The following is a 17178-nucleotide window of genomic DNA, read 5'->3' on the forward strand; positions in this document are numbered from 1 at the left end:
AGCAACTATCATATTGCTTAGAGAAGCATCTGGTGACAGAGTAGATACTGACTGCTGGGCCTGCAGTCAGGAATACCTGAGTTCAAATTCACCATCAGACACTAGGTCTGTGATTCTAGGCAAATCACTTAACCTTGGCTCACCTCAGTTTCGTCAGCTGTAAAATGGGCGTAATAACAACACCTCACTTGGTTGTTGTGACAATCAAATGAGAATATTTTTTAAAAGAGGCAGAAGAGAGACGAAATGAGAAGGTTGTTACGTAAGTGCTCAGCGAATCTTTTGTAACTGAATTAATGGGAGAATTGAGGTACAAAGAGTAACACTCTTTAAAGTTTATGAGGTGACAAACAGCCTCCTGAGTACCACTCTGAGCCAGTGTTGGTCAGCCAGTCTTTGGCCTTTCCCAGTGTGATGAAAAGGGTATTGGACTTGGAGTTGGGAGACCTGGGTTCAGTTCCTGTCCTTGGTGCTTTTTAGCTTGTGACCATGATCAAGTCACTTAACCTTTTGAAGCCTCTGTCTCCTTACTTGTAAAATAGGGGGAATAAGAGAAATGAGACCTACTGTTACTACTTCTACTACTACTACTACTACTATTACTACTGCTAAGTAGTACCTACTACTATTACAATGCACTTTCCTGATGATTTTTAAATATAATTGTCTAAAGTTCTTTGAGGACAAAGTCTGTTTCTGGTGATTGTTTTTGGATCCCCAATGCCTACCATGGTGGCACATTGAATTTAATTGACTTGAATAGGATTGAATTGAATGCAGTTGAACTGAAGAAATAGATTATAGATACCAAAAAGAATTGACTAAAGTTGTTAGTGAGTCATATGAAGAGAAACAAAAGCATTCTTTCTTCTTCCACTTTGTTTTCCTTCCTTCTTTTTGTGAGATATAAGGCTTAAATATGATATGTTACTGTTAATAGCAAAAACTCTACACTTTGGTGTTGATTTGTGCTTTTTTATGCATTTTTCATCTATTATTTATTTGCCATGCGACTTGCAAGTTAATTTCTCTTTCTGGTCCTTAGTTTCTTAATCAATAAAATGAGGGTCTTGAATTACATGGTCTAAAAGAATATTAGAGCCAAGAGAGCTCTCCTACATATCTCTGCGACTCTTTGGTCTTCGTAACAGCTCTGTGAGGTGGAGAGGGTTGGTGGTGTTAACTTGATTTTCTTCAGTACTTCAGAGAACTGTCACTTCATTCATTTGTACGTACTCCCACCACCAATACACATTGTAGCCACTCTGTAACCCCATGAATGGTCTTAACGACTGGGTATGACTTCAAAATTCATTGCTTTCCATTCAACTTAGGGCTGACCCTCTCCTCTGGTGACAGGCATACAGGCTGTCACCTGACTTGATTTTTCTTTTGTGGGTAAGTAAACTGGGGCTCTAAGAGGATGAATATCTCACCATGGTTGTGATCAGTTAGTACTAGAACCCACCTTTGCTGACTTGCAATGATTTTTGTGCACCCTACTACCTGACTGAATTCCCTTTAGCATTCATTTCCAGCTGAGCTGAGAGAGCTCATCAGTGCTTTCTTAGCATAGTTACTTGCCTCACCTTACAAAACAGCAGCCCTCAAAAGAATAAATAATTTGTTTAATTTATCTTTGATTTATGACATACTAATCACTTGGATAAATTAAAATGATGTACTGGATGCTAAATCTGACTTCGCCCCCCCATAGACTCTCATATGATATGACAGGGAGGCAAATAAACCCCATATCTTGCACCTGCAGAAAAACAAATCACCTGCTGGTTCAAAGCCTGGCTGTGTATTGAACTGCCTACCAAAAGGGAGGCAATTTTTTACCCTTTCACCTCCCCTTTGAAGCTCTCATTTGCCCACATTCACTTGAGCATGCTGAGAGATCTGACACTGGTTCACCTCACTTTTCCTCCCAAGGTGTTTAACTTCCCATTAACATCCTGCTCAAAAAACTCTTCAGTGAATCCCAAGAGCCTCCCAAATAAAATCTAAACATCTTGGCCTTACTGTCTGGAACCTCTCTAACCTGAATTTCCTTTAAATTCTGAGCCTGTGAACCTCCCTACTCCATTTCACTCTCTTCCCTTCCTTGTGTGCTATGCTTCCTAAAAACTGTACTTAACCTTCTACTCAAGCCTACTGAATGCCTGTGTCCGTGATGTTCCTATATCTAGGTTTTCCTTTTTTCTCTGCCTTTTGGAATTCTACCCATCCTCTAATACTCCCCACCCCACAATCCTACTTTGCCTTTTCTGGGATGCTACTTCAAAATCAGAAATCTTTATTCTAACCATGCACAGCAGTTTTTACCCATCCTGTGTGTGTGTGTGTGTGTGTGTGTGTGTGTGTGTGTGTGTGTGTGTACATATATATGTAATGAAATATATATGTAAACACACACACACACACACACACACATATATATATATTTGCATCCCAGGTATTGCATAACACTGCTTTTGTGTGTATTGTGTGTCCCCTGATAGATTGTGAACTTTCTCAGAACAGGAATCATGTCTTAATTATATTGCTCTCAATGCACAACATTATTTTTTGTACGTAGTGAATACTTAATAAAATGGTTGTTGGTAATCAGTGAACTCACAAGTTTTCCTACCTATAAAGTGAAAAGACTGTTTATTCCCATAAATATTTGGAAATACAAATTTGTTAAAAAGATAGCCAAATTACATATTAACACCAGCACAATAGGTGCATTTTCTGGGGTAGCAAACTTATTTAAAGTAGCTTACTCATTAATCTGTTCCCCCCACCCACTGAATTGTGTTTCTCATAGTTACTTAATCTTGATATTAAGTACATGAACATGATTAAGTACGAGTTGAGCTTGCCGCTTTTGTGTGCATCTTCCTGTATTCCTCACCTCCTCCCCATTCCATGCTCATTCCTGCCTCTAGTCAAGCCCATACCATTAGCATCATTCTCCCATAGGATTTACTCCAAATCCTGCCAGTCCTTCCTAAAGCCTCCTTCAAGACTTGCAGCCCACAGCAGTGCATCGCTCACTAAGTTGAAGTACCGCTGTGTAAAATACTGACTAAGTGCTAGGCGGGATGCATAGTTTATTCATTCAGTAAATCTGAAGTGCCTATACTTAAGCCAGGCACTGTGTTTATGCACTGAGGATAGAAAAAGAGGCCAGAGACAATGTCTGCCCCCAAGGAGCTTACAAGCTGATGGAGAGACAGCATGCAAAGAGATATACAAAGCAAGCTAATACAGGACAAATAGGAAATAATTAACAGAGGAAAGACCCTGGAATTAAGACAGTATTTCTCTCCTCCAGTCTAGTTAAAGGGATAACACATAAACAGAGTTATGGTATGTAATGCTTTACATTGTAGTGGAATCGCTATGTAGAATTGTAAAACATTGAGCTAGTCAGCAAGTATTTATTAAACATCCGCTATGTGCCAGGCACTGTGCTAAGCATTTTAAAAATGCTTTTCATTTGATCCTCACAACAACCAGATGAGCTAGGTGCTATTATGGTCCCCATTTTATAGCTAAGAAAACAAGCAAACAGAGGTTAAATGACTTGCCCATGGTCACACGGCTAGTAAATATCTGATGCTGGATCTGAACTCAGTTCTTCCTGACCTTGTACCCAGTGTTCTGTCCACTGTACCATCTTGGAAGAGGTGCTATTTGAGTTGACTTGAAGGATGGGTTTGAATGTTTCCTATAAAGAGGTAGTGAAAGGGGAAAGTGTTCCAGTGATAGGGAACAGCTTGATGATCAAAGGCCCTTGGATTGATTGGCTGAGCTGAGAGTAACCCCATTCATTTTGTGTATAGAGTATGATAGAGATAAGGTCGCACAGGTATTGTGAGGTCGTTTGAAAGGTTCAGTAGAACCTTTAATATCAGCCACAAGAGTTTGAACTTAACTCAGGAGGCAAAAGGAAGTTTCTGAAGACTTATAGTACAGAAACTGCATAACCATCGCAACGTACAGGGTATATTAAGAGTCTTCATGCAGTTTTAAGGTATGTAAGCCTAAAGCTGCACTGTGACTTTTAAGATGCTATATAACAGGCCTGTACAACTTGCAGCCCCACCAAAGAATTACAGGCAGCCTTCAAAAATATAGAGGAAAACATCCTTTTGTATGTAGAGGAAATTTGTGGACCATAAGCAGCCTGCTGGCCACAATTTGTGCAGGCCTGCTATGCAAGAAAGATTTTTCTAGCAGTGGTATGGATGTAATGAAAAAGGCAAAGAGTAGAAATGGAAAGACCTAACAGGAGGCTATAATAGTCTAGAATGGAAGTAGTAAAGATTTGTTCTAGGGGAAGTATGGATGGAGGAGAGGCAACAAATATGAAAGATATTTTGGTGATGGACTTAATAGGACCTGGTAGCCACAGTCAGAAATAGCTAGACTTGTCCTTTGGACAGTGGTGTAAAATTCAGATAGAAATGCAGGATGCCCACAAGGTGCATATTGTCTTAGTTTTTAAAATGGGATATTATCTTATGTTTTAGTGTATTTTCATTTATTTTGTTAAATAATTCCCAGTTACATTTTAATCTGGTATGGGCCACATTCAGAATTGTTGTGGGCCATATGCAGCCTTCTGGGCATGTGTTTGACACCTCTTATGTATAAAATTTAATGTAGATCATATATAAAATTAAATGTTATTTATTGCTTTGCCCACTAAATGTTTAAACATATATATCCTGTATGCCCAGCTAGATTGTAAGCTCCTTGTGAGTAAAGTCCATGACTTAGACAATTTTATGTTTCTCATAATTTCTGATGAAATGCTAAACTTGCACTCACAGGACTATAGATGTAGAGTTGGAAGGAACCTTAGAGGTCTTCTTTTCCAATTCTGACAATTCCTTATTCTGACAGATGAGTGAACTGAGATCAAGAGAAGTGATGTGACCTGCCCACTCAGTAAATCCTTGTTGTTGATGGATTGCTAGAAAATGTTGATTTTTGTCAGTAATATACTTTTAATTTCTTGGACCAGGGGATGGTAAGACCAAGATCCGTACCCCCAAGGCCAAAAGTGATAAGAAGAAGAAGCACCACCACCACCACCACCATCACCACCATCACCACCCACCTCAGCCGCCTCAGTTGTTGTCACCTCCACCCCAGCTCTGTACAGATGAAGAGGTCCCCCCACCGCCGCCTCCCATATTGGAGCCCCCTATATTAGCACCAGTATCTACTGCCACAGAAGAAAGCTTTCCCTTAGCTGCCCCCCTCAACATTGTCCACCCCTCTGAGGTGCCCAGCGAAGAGGATGACTTTAAGCCTCGACCTATCATTCCCATGCTTTATGTGGTTCCACGGACCAATAAGGTGGTATTTGACAAAGAGCGTGTATCTTGCCAGCAGACACTCGAGCACTTTGCTCAGAAGGGCCAGATTTGGAGGGAGCAGACCGTCCCTATGGAGCTAACAGTGAAGGAAGAAGAAGGGGGAGAAGCTGAGCAGGTGGAGATCAGCCCCAAAGCCAGTGAGGTTCAGGTAATATCATGGGGAAAGAGGCTAGCTAATTCTAGCATAAGAAAACAGGAGGCATTAGTACTTTAGGAGAAATTGCTTCTTAAGCAAATTCCGTTTCCTGGTTGTGAGCATCTGTGGGGGATAGAGCTCATAAAATGACTTGAGTGTGGGGAATATGTCAGGTAACATGAAGACTGAGAAAAAGATGTGGAATTTAGCTGAATCAGGTTGTCCAGATAGCCGTTAGCTAGTTGCCATTTTAGGCCTTCCAGGAAGGTTTCAGTCTTCTTCAACTGATGTTATCAGTGGTGTTATATCAGTAAGGAGTTCTGGCTGTTCTTAGCACAATGCATTATTGACCTTGACTAAGGGTGAAGATGGGGAACAAAAAGGAAGTATAGTTACTCTGAAATAATGGTCAGTCCTAAACTGGGCTCTGCACATTGCTTCTCAGAGCATCTCCTTTAAGTAGTTTTCATTTTTATAGGCCCCGTCTACCTTTTCCAAATTGAAAATGGAGATCAAGAAGAGCCGGCGTCATCCCCTGGGTAAACCACCAACGCGATCCCCATTGTCCGTTGTCAAACAAGAGGGCTCAAGTGATGAGGGTGAGTGTGTAAATTATCATGTCAAAATTGTCAGCCATAGTTTGCTGTGAATTTATGTTGTGGTTTCACATTAAGTATATTCAACATAAGCAAGATTGAAGTTTTAAATATTGGCTTATAAAGTGTTATAACATAGATGTTAATACACAGACCACAGATGCATAGAGTGGTAAAAAATTTTCAAACACAAATTGTCATACCCCCAAGTGCCCTCTTATACAAACAGATATTTATAGGCTAACACTTGTCAAGCATAGACATAGACACAATGGTCACTGTCCTTGGAGGACTTCTCCTGGTAGGGGTGTGTGTGTGTGTGTGTGTGTGTGTGTGTGTGTGTGTGTGTGTGTGTGTGTGTGTGTGTGTGTGTGTGTGTGTGTGTGTGTGTGTGTGTGTGTGTGTGTGTGTGTGTGTGTGTGTGTGTGTGTGTGTGTGTGTGTGTGTGTGTGTGTGTGTGTGTGTGTGTGTGTGTGTGTGTGTGTGTGTGTGTACACGTACTCACAAGCTACATGATGGAGGGAGAGAACACTAGTAACTGAGGGAATCAGAAAAAGTTACCCTTAGTGGATGACAACTAGGTCAAGCTCTAAAGGGACACTAAGGATCCAAAGAGGCTGGGGTAAAAGGGAGACCCATTTCCCAGCTGGGAGGATAGCTTGTAAAAAGGCATGAAAATTGACCTGTTTGCACTAGAACAGAGTATACTTTGATGATAAGTAATGTGAACCATCACTGGAATGGTTAGTGAAGCTAGATTGTCAAGTGCTTTGACTCCTAGGAGGAGGAGTTTTCATTTTATCATAAGGAAATGGGGAGCCACTGAGAATTTTAGAACAAAGCAGTCACACCTGTCTGTAGAGGTTATGGTGGCAGCTAGATGGAGGATGACTAGAGAGCTGAGAGGTATAAGTGTGACCTGAGCAGAAGCAGCCTGGTTTCTTTTGAATTGGGCTGCTTGACCTCAGTCAGCTCCCTGCCAACACCTCTTGGAGAGGCCTCAGCAGGCAGGGGCAGGTCTCATATAAGTGGGAAAGTTCATTCCCATAGTCATGGATCCTGCCCAGAAAACTTTAGTTTTAGGACATCAGTTTAAGTCCAAGCTAGTCACTTTTCTCTGGGGCTCACTTTCCTGACTTGTGAAGTGAAGGAGTCATTTTCAGCTCTATATCATTGAGCCTGTAATCCTAAATATAAGGAATAGGAAAAGGTCCTGGGCAGCAGAGAGAGTGCTGTTTGACTTATCAAACCCCAACGAAGTAGGAGTTGACAAGGAGCACTGGGAAAGAACAGGCAGTGGCATTGAGAAAGGCAAGGGATTGACCCATGATCACCTAGCATTGGTCAGGGGCAGAACTGGAACCCTGCCTTTTCTAATTCCAAGGCTTTATCCACTGTACACCACTGTAGGAACCAGGTCTTAGCTAGACTCCGTCTCCTGCAGTGATGAGCACATCTATTGTACAGACGCTTAATGTTCATTCAGTAAGCATTTATCAGATGCCAACTAGATGACAGGTACTGTGTTAAGCCTTTTTCTATGGAAGACACACACGGATACTTCTATCCTGTCTCTCTCAGTTTCCTCTGCTGTAAAATGGAGATAATGACAGCACCTACCTCCTGTTGTGAAGATCAGATAAGATAACACTCGGCACAGAGTTGGTGCTAAATGAACAATCGCTGTTATTATTATAAATATGAAATGTTAATGATAAATAGAAAGTGATTCTGGAGGGGGGGTAGGATGAACTGGGGTAGGGAGGAATTCCCAGTAGGGGAATCAAGATAAAGTTTATATGGGAAGTCATACTTGAGCTGAACCTTCAAGGAAGCTAGGGTGTGAATAAATGAACAAAGGATTTGAACTGTGTCCACACAGTGCAGATCCAGCAATGAAGGTACTAGACAAGAGGTGCTTGTATCTGCCCACTGGAGGGATCAGTAGTCAAGTCAACAAAATGGATTACGAACCTGGCACAAGGCTAAGTACTGGTGATATAAAGAGGGGCAAAAACAGTGCCTGCCCTGAAAGAGCTCACAATCTAATTGAGGAGGGGGGTGAGACAACATGCAAACAACTTTGTACACACAGAATGTAGAAAGGATAAATTAGAGACAGGAAAGACTTCTTGCAAAAAGTGAGTTATTAAATGAGATTTAGAAAAAGCCAGGAAGCAGAGATGAAGAGGGACTTCAAGGTCCTAGCTCCACTGTCCATCAGTTCAATTCAGCAGCTACTTTGTACAAGACAGATTTTTACCATATAAATATCATGTAAGCATTTGTGTGTGTATATATAAATTATCTATATGTCTTATCACCTTGCTAGACTGTAATCCCAGGAGGCAGGAATCTTATTTTCTATGATCTTTGAGTGTCTTCCTAACACTTATCACAGTACCATGTACACGTAGGTATTTAATCAGTGTTGAATGAATTCTATAGGTGGTATCTGTACATCCTGAGTTCAGTTAAAGGTATGCCCTTCAGGCAAAAGCAGTGGAATGCAATGTGATTGATTGTCTTAATTTTTTATATTGTTTTTGGCATGTATATTTTTTATTGGCACTAAAAATTTGCTCCCTACTTTTCCTACCCCTTTTTTTCCTTTTATCCTTCTCATTAAAAAAAAAATAAATCTCCCCTTTCTTTTTCTCCCATTCCTGCTCTTACTCATTTCCTTCTAGAAGCGTTTCCCTTCTCTGGAGAAGAGGATGTGAGTGACCCTGAGGCCTTGAAGTCTTTACTTTCCCTTCAGTGGAAGAACAAAGTGCATAACTTTCAGGCAGAGAAGAAGTTCAATGCAGCTGCGGCCCTCGTAGAGCCGTATTGTGCCGTCTGTACTCTCTTCTACCCATATAACCAGGTGATTACCACCGTGCAGAGAATTTCCTGTCAGCAGAGTTGTGGCAAGGTGGATTTTTAATGTTTTCTCTCTCCTGTTGTTTCTAACAATTGCTTTGCTTAAGGAAGGCTCAGAGTTGAATTTTTATGGGTTCAGGAATATATTTCTAAAAACTAAAAATCAGGTCATTTGAGTACAGTGTAGTAGTAAGTAGAGGCTTGACTGACATCTTTTTTTTTCTGTAGCTTGTCATCCATGGAAGCCAACCTTTCTCTCTTGAAGGTTAGTTATGTCAGGGGAAGACAAACTGAAGGATCTTACCAAGATGGGAAAGCTTTGGTTGGTTGTGGGCTGGTTCTAGCAGTAAACCATATCTGTCTTCTAAGAACTTGGTCTTGTAAGTTCAGGGAGGCTCCCCACCAAAATAATGGCTTCTGGATAATTCATTTTTTGGCCAAATAAACCATCTACTAATGACATAGAATGTTGTGATCTGTATTGGTGAAGGGAAAACCCTTATCTGTGTCATCATAGGCGATGGGACAGGTAGGTAACACAGTGGATAGACCACCGACCCTGGAGTCAGGAAGACCAGAGTTAAAATCCAGCTTCTGACACTAGCTGTGTGATCCTGGGCAAGTCACTTTAAAAAAAAAAAAAAAAAGTAAGTATAGGTGGAAGTGAGATGGCTTTGGTGCTGAATCAGTATGGAAGATCTCCTATGTATTACTTCCCCCTTCCACATTCTATGTTGTTCTTAGAGGAAAACTTTGTCCATCTGACTTGGAATTCAGAACTTTGATTGAATGGTCAGTGTTGGAACCACTTAGTTTACCTGGCACTTTGCTATGTGTTCCCAGTCAGGATGAGCAGAAAGTGGTGTAAATACTGGAAATACATCTTAATACTAGTTTTCCATTTTTACAAAAATGTGATTTTAGGAAAACTTGTACCAAGAGTTATATAAATGATTTTTTAATTTAAGTTTTTGTAAATTTTTTATAAATTTTATAATTTTATATTTAAATTTTTATAGATTTTTATTTTTTTTCTAAATTTGCAGATTCTTCTTTCTTAAAATTTAAATGCAAATACTACATGGCCCTTTTATATAGCCAGATCCTAGCCATTTGGATAGAAATAGCAACACATGGAAGAAATTGTTAGATTGAAAAGATTTTAGGGCTCATCAGTGTAGTATTTTTAAGTTCTCTTATCTTGTTGGCAAGTTTTTTGATAGAATGAATAAGTACCCCCACGGATTCTCTGGGGACTTTATTACCAACAAAAGGCTATACTTTCAGACTGGGTTTATCCTAGTGCTGTACTAGTGTAGCAGCATTTAGGTATTTGTAAGGGAGAGGCTTCTGCTCAGTAGGCCAGGGAAAGGGAGAAGAGGAATTTGGAATCCCAAGCTAAGACTCCTGTGTCATTTAATGCTGCCTGAGTTGCAGAAACACAATTGAACTAAATCTATATAAACACACTTGAATCGGTTTCCTTATCATTGGAACAAATAAAGAGATAATACCTAGATGTTATCACTAAGCATCTTCTTTTCATTGCCAAAAAGTGCTCCTGGGATTCAAGAGTTTGGGGAAGTTTGCTTGAAGATGAGTATTTTCTTAACTACTGTTGTAAGTAAAATGTTTAGAACCAGATCTCATGGTGCCTCATATGTCAAATATACATCACAAATTGAGGCATGCAGGACAGCCTGCTTCATGAATTGTAAAACAGGTCCTCCCTCACCCCCAACTCTGTAAAATCCACCAGCACTAAATCCCCCAAGTTTGTGCTTCCATATGTGTGAAAAATAAAGTTTCACATCTTACCTCATGTGGGGGAATAGTGGCAGTTTTTAGAAGATGTGGAGGCATTGTCAAAATAGCATCTCAGATTTATAAAGTCAACTACCCATTGTAAATAGGCTAGTGTTCTAGTTTTCCTCCAGGATTAAAGGAAGTGCATGTACTTTGTTAGACATGTGCTGTGTCTGTTTGTAGGTTTGTGATTGAGCACATTCCAGTGCACAGAACTGGGAGCAGTGGGGAAGGCTGCACACCAGCCATAGACTCAAAGTAAAGAAAAACTCACTGTCAATTAAAGCTCTCCAGAGATACTTCATTACCAAGGTCAGAGATAGAAAGGGAAGCCTCATGATTCCCAAAATATTCACATCAGCGCTTTTTGTAGTATCCAAAAATAGGAAACAAAACGAGTGCCCGTCAGTTGGAGAAATGGCATAATAGTTGTCGTATTTGCATGTAAAGGAATGTTATTTTATAAGAAACAGTGAATATGAAGAGTTCATACACTTCTGTGAACTGATGCAGTGACATAAACAGACAATGAGAAGGAGAATGTAAAGGAAAGAAAGCTAAGATGACACCAGATGCTGGGTTTCTCTAATGACTAGGGGTCCTCTTGGGCAGTGCACCGGAGTCAAAGTCAAGAAGAGCCAGGTTTGAATCCTTGTTATCCGCGTGGGTCTAGACAAGTCATACAAGCTGTCAGGCGCAGTTTCCTCTTCTGTCAAGTGGTGATAGTAGTGCCTGCCTCGTAGTGTTGTCATGAGGAGCAAGTGATGTAACGTACGCAAAGCACGCTACGCACCTTGAAGTGCTCTGTAGATGTTGTCATTGTCCTCCTCTACTGCTCTGCCTTCTGTTATCACTGTTGCTGTCATCATCATTCATACTACTTCCTCCTTATTCTCCGTGGAGAGGCAGATGACTTCTGGTTTAAGATGTTGGGCTGCCAGGCTCCCTCACTATTGCAGTTGTTTTTGTTTAGCTGTTGGTTCACTTGTTTATGGGGCTCAGGGGATAGAAGGTAACATCTGAAAGTGACTGTAACAAGAAAACTTATTTTAAAACAAAATGGCTGCAGTTGTCACAAAGTGGAATTTTCTCCGAATTGGAGGCTGTCCAATAGAAGTTGAATGACCGCTAGTCAGGAATGTGGTCAGGAGGATTCTTATGCAGAGACAGATGTTGGAGGCAAATGCAGAGATACCTTCCAGCCCTGATTTAGGATTGCGTGACCAGTCAGCTCACTCAGTGACATACATGGAGTAGGCTATTTGGAGGTTTTTTTGGGGGGAGGTGGTAAACAGTAACTTTTAATCTTTAAGAACTGGCTGTGACTAAAAAATGCATCACCCCATGGCACAGCAATCCAGTGATGGACCTTTCCAAACTTGTTGGTCAGAGTGAGCTTTGATCAGTAGACAAGGTGTTCGTTGCCAGTTTCTTAGGTGAAGTCTTTGCAGCTTTATAGAACCTATCAAATCTTAGGATCTGTTGGCATAGTTCTCTTTTTTTTAAAATATATTTTTATTTCATTAAATATTTCCCAGCTACATGTAAAGATAGTTTTAACATTTTAAAAAATTTTGAGTTCTAGATTTTCTTCTTCCTTCTGGCCCCTCTCCCTCCTATGGAAGTCAGACAATTTGTTCCATGTGAAGTTATTCAAAACATATTTTCATATTAACCATGCTACAAAATAAAATGCAGGCAAAAAGAAAAGCAAAGTTTTAAAAAGTGTGCTTCAGTCTACACTCAGAGTTTATCAGTTCTCTTTCTGGAGGTGGATAGTGTTCTTCATCTTGGGTCATTGTCTTGAGCAAAGTAACTCAGACTTTGACAGTTGATTATTTTCATAGTGTTGCTGATACTGTGTACCGTGTTCTGGCTCTGCTCATTTAAGTTGCATGAATTTATATCAGTCTAATCAGGTTTTTCTGAGGACATTCTGCTCGTCATTTCTGATAGCACTGTAGTATTCCATCACAATCATATACCACAGCTTGTTCAGCCATTCTCCAATTGATGGGCATCTCCTCGATTTCCAAGGGCTGCAAAAATGTGCATACCCTTTGACCCAGCAATATCATTTCTAGGACTATATCCCAAAGAGAACATAAAAATGGGAAAAGGTCCTACATGTATAAATGTCTTTGTAAGTGCTGTATAGATCCTTTTCCTTTTTCTGTGATCTCTTTGGAATACAGACTTAGTAGTGGTATTTTGGGGTCAAAGGTTATGCACAGTTTTATAAGCCCTTTGGGTGTAATTCCAAATCGTTCTTCAGAATGGTTGGACTAGTTTACTATTCCACCAACAGTGAATTAGTGTCCCGATTTTTCCACATCCTCTCCAGCATTTGTCATTGTCCTTTTTGGAATAACTCTTAAAAATCTAGGATTACTTCCATGCCACAAGACATCAAAACAGTACTGAAAAACCTCATGAGTACCAAGTAAGCATTTGGTGACTGTCCTACCTGCTGTTACCTAGCCATTTGTATAATAAGGGCCTGACTTGTTGTCAGCCTTCCTGAATAGGACATTTAGCTTTCAGTGAGGAGCTATCTCCTGCTCCTCAACTCTTTTGGGAAGGGCAGCTCTCAGATCCCAAGCGCTCAGGCTTCAGTGCTCTGGTTATCAAACATAGTTTCTTATAGCCCATAGAGAGCTAAGTGTTACACAGAAGATGTTCAGAATGATATTGTTCCTAAGCCCACTCTTGGTCTTGGAGGCAGTGTCCAGGCACTTATTTGCTGCGAGATTTCCAGTGGTATGGCAAATAAGCATGCCTGAAAGTGTAATGGGTCCCCTTGGTAGGGTTGGGTAGTGAGTTTTCCATCATAGAATGTCTTTAATGGGAGACCAGATGACCATCTTTCAGTGGTGTCATTCTTTGTGGCCAGCATCACAAAACTTTCAATTCTTTTATTTTGTTCCCCCTGACATAGAGCTGGCATTTATACAGTGAATATTTTGGAACAAGAGCCCTCTACCCATCATTTAGAGGAAAGATTTTACTTAACACTGCTTTGTTACTTCTTAAGTCCTTACAGACAGATAAAGAGGCTTCTCAGGCCTCTCTTGGGGAGACCTCCTCACTCCTTCAGCTTTCCAAGTGTGGACAGAAGACCAAGCCCTTGATCCCGGAAATGTGTTTTACTTCAAGCGGTGAGAATACTGAGCCTCTCCCTGCAAATTCGTATATTGGTGACGATGGAACCAGCCTCCTCATTGCCTGCGCCAAATGCTACTTGCAAGTTCATGCTAGTAAGTTAATGCACTTCATGTGGGGACTGAGGAAAGTGTGGGTTGATGGGAAAAGCACCGGTATAAGGCAGTGTCCTGTTAAAAAATTCGGGCATTCTTGAAACAGCATGTCCTGACAATTTAAGATCTACTGGTTGGGAAATAATGACATTCCTCAAGAAATACCTTTGATTGTTTCATTTATTTGAAGTCTTTCCACTTATAGAGCATCCTTGAGTTATTTTTACTTGCTTTTACTTACTGCAGGTTGTGTAGGCATGATCTACACCCACAAGGTATAGGTTTTCACATTACCGCAATATACACATTATTTCACATTACTACACAGTAGGACTATGGTCCTTATTCATTGACTTCTTCAGAAAGCTTGGCCTTCTCTCAAATTGATTTTGCTTTTGAATTTCCTGAAGCTTCCAGTTTTCTCTGTGAGGATATGTCACATGATTAGGCAAAGAGCACAGAAGATGTTTAAAAAAACGGTTGGCCTTCTATAGCATCAGTTAAAGGTCCATGAAGATCTCAGAAAGAAGAGACAAACACTGTAGATGTAGTGTCTTTCCTTTTCTATTCAGTCTTAGAGTGACCTCTTCTAGAAACCCAGGGGCAGAATTTAGTAACTGGTAAACTCCTGCAGATCAGTCAGGTATATTTTCAGTTATAGTCTGGGCTCCTGTTATGACAGTATCTTATTAGAAGGAAGCCCTTTATTTCACTGGGTACTTTTATTTTTTGTGTGTGTGTGGCTTTTTTTTAAAAATTGAATTATTTTATTTGTTTTTAGCATTTGACAATCACTTCCATATATCTTACATTTTTTTCCACTCCCTCACCACTCTCTCCCTGAGATGGCATACAATCTTACATAGGTTCTACAAATACATTCCTGTTAAATGCATGTTGTATAGGAGAATTAAAATGAATGGGAAAAACCACAAAACAAAACATAATACAAAAGAAAATGGTCTGTTTCTATCTGCGATCCAATTCCATAATTCTTTCTCTGGATGTGGAAGGCAAAGTTTTGCCTCAAGAGTCCATTGGAAATTTTTTTAAGTCCATGCATTTCAGTGAAGTTCTGAATCTACCAGAAAAATTCCTTGCACACTGTGGTTGTTGCTGTGTACAAAGTTCTCCTAGTTTTGCTCCTTTCACTCAGCATCAGCTCATATAAGTCTTTCCATGCTTCTCTGAAGTCTTCCTGTTCATCGTTTCTCATAGCACAGTAGTATTCCATTACATTCATATACCACAACTTGTTCAACCATTCCCCAATTAATGGGCATCCGCTTGATTTCCACTTTTTGGCCACCACAAGGAACGCTGCTATAAATATTTTTGTGCATGTAGAACCCTTTCCCATTTCTATGATGTCTTTAGGATAGAAGTCCCTCACTGGGTACTTTTCTACTGATTTTGCTATTACAGAACTGCCTTCTTCAGTTCTTCATGAATAATTAAATTGATGAAGAATGCCATAGGGCAGCCAGGTGGCTCAGTAGATAGAATGCCAGTCAGGAAGTCTGATTTCAAATCTGTCCTCAGGCACTTAATACCTGTGTGACCACTTAACCCTGCGTGCCTTGGTTTCCTCATGGGCTGGAGAAGGAAATGGCAGACAGCTCCAGTATCTTTGCCAAGAAGGCCCCAAATGGGGTCACATTGAGTCGGACACAACTAAAAAAATGACTGAACAACAAAAAAAAAAGCTTTAGGAGGATATAGAATTTCTTAATATCTTTCCCCCAACTTGCAACTTAGTGATTTTACTTTTCAAACCAACTGGAAAAACACTTGGGTTCCAGGGTAGGGGACAACCTTGTCATTGGTCTACATTAGATCATCCTTCAATCACAACTCTGTGTGTTGATTATCTGGGATTCATGTCCTTTCCTGTTCCTCTGTCCCTGAATCCTTGCTGCTTCCCTGCCTTCAGAGCCACTTTGCCCCTCCTTAGCATTTCTAAATATGTAGGTTAAAATGAGTTGGATATTGTTTGACTGGCCGGAAGTTTGATTCAGGAAGTTATAATGAAGCTTTTGGATGAGTGGATTGGATTTAATTGTGGCTTTATTAATAAATCTTTCCCATGGTAGGGGCAGATAAGCAGAAGATCAGTCAGGTATTAGTTTACTTGTTTCTTGCTTCTGCACAAAAAAGGTAGCAACAACCCAAAGATGAAGTTCCTAGGAAAGGATAGATGGATGGATAGGTGAATGAAAGGTGGATGCATGAACAAATATGCTAAGCTAAGCCATGAAGATGCAGTAGAAAAGGGAGGTAGTCTCAATGCTCAACGAATTCATATTATAGGAGACAGCATTTTTTAGATGGCAAGTTTGGAAAGAAAGGGAAAGGTAAGGCAGCCTTGGTGGCAGGAGAACTTGGAGGGGGCTGGTGGTTCTTCATCTTACCAGCAAGACTCCATGCTCATTGAAGTGGTGTGAGCAGTAATAGTTCCACATAAGAGAGCTGGAGGGGCCTGAGGCCCCCACAGTCATGAGAAGGAAAAAGTGAACCTTAGAGCTGGAGAGTAACAGGTACATTAGGCTTTCACATAAAGGAATGAGGATGGGGAAGGAGGAGAAGTGTTGAAATTCAGTCAAGAGGGAAAAAGAAGAAGGAAGCATTGGTTGGAAAAGTTAGAGGGAAGGGAGATATTAATGGAACATGAACAAAGGCTGGGACAAGGGAATGGGTTAATCCCCTCAGCCCTGATAAAAGGAAGACATTTAATTTTATATTCCCCATTGAAGGTGAAGCAAAGAGCTGTAACTTAGATTTTTGCCCTTTTTTGGAAAGTTAGTATTATTCATTCCCCTCATTCACTTCTCCCTGAAGTTGATTTTTGTATGACAGCTTATGCTTATTTCCTGAAAGTTTCAAATCATTTTTTGGAGAGAATCTTCTATTCTGACCTGTTTTATAGATTGGTTAGGTGACCAGTAGCATTTGGGGCCTTCTTGCTGATCCTTGAGGAAGAAAATAGTAGGGAGAATTAGAGAGAAAAGAGATCAGCCCACCATTGTTTGGGCCCTTTGAGAGAAACCTTAGACCTGCTGCATCCTGGTTCTTTTGACTAGGTATTAGCTGGAGAGAGGATGTCTAACAGTTTATGATTGCGTCATAAGTTTCAT

At 40.4% G+C, this 17178-nt stretch overlaps 1 protein-coding gene across 4 annotated transcripts in view; it reads left to right on the forward strand.

The window, feature by feature from the left end:
• KDM4B (lysine demethylase 4B) overlaps positions 1-17178 on the forward strand; it is a 255670-nt gene that overhangs the window by 203025 nt on the left and 35467 nt on the right. For 3 of the 4 annotated variants that reach the window (XM_072601870.1, XM_072601868.1, XM_072601871.1), the window contains 4 exons: positions 5027-5532; positions 5999-6119; positions 8807-8985; positions 13822-14044. In XM_072601870.1, coding sequence (XP_072457971.1) covers positions 5027-5532; positions 5999-6119; positions 8807-8985; positions 13822-14044 — 1029 coding nt within the window. The remainder of the gene's footprint in view (positions 1-5026; positions 5533-5998; positions 6120-8806; positions 8986-13821; positions 14045-17178) is intronic. The other variant, XM_072601869.1, reaches the window with a different exon arrangement.

This window comes from Notamacropus eugenii, chromosome 4, assembly GCF_028372415.1.
Source record: "Notamacropus eugenii isolate mMacEug1 chromosome 4, mMacEug1.pri_v2, whole genome shotgun sequence".
Classification (NCBI taxonomy): Eukaryota; Metazoa; Chordata; class Mammalia; order Diprotodontia; family Macropodidae; genus Notamacropus; species Notamacropus eugenii.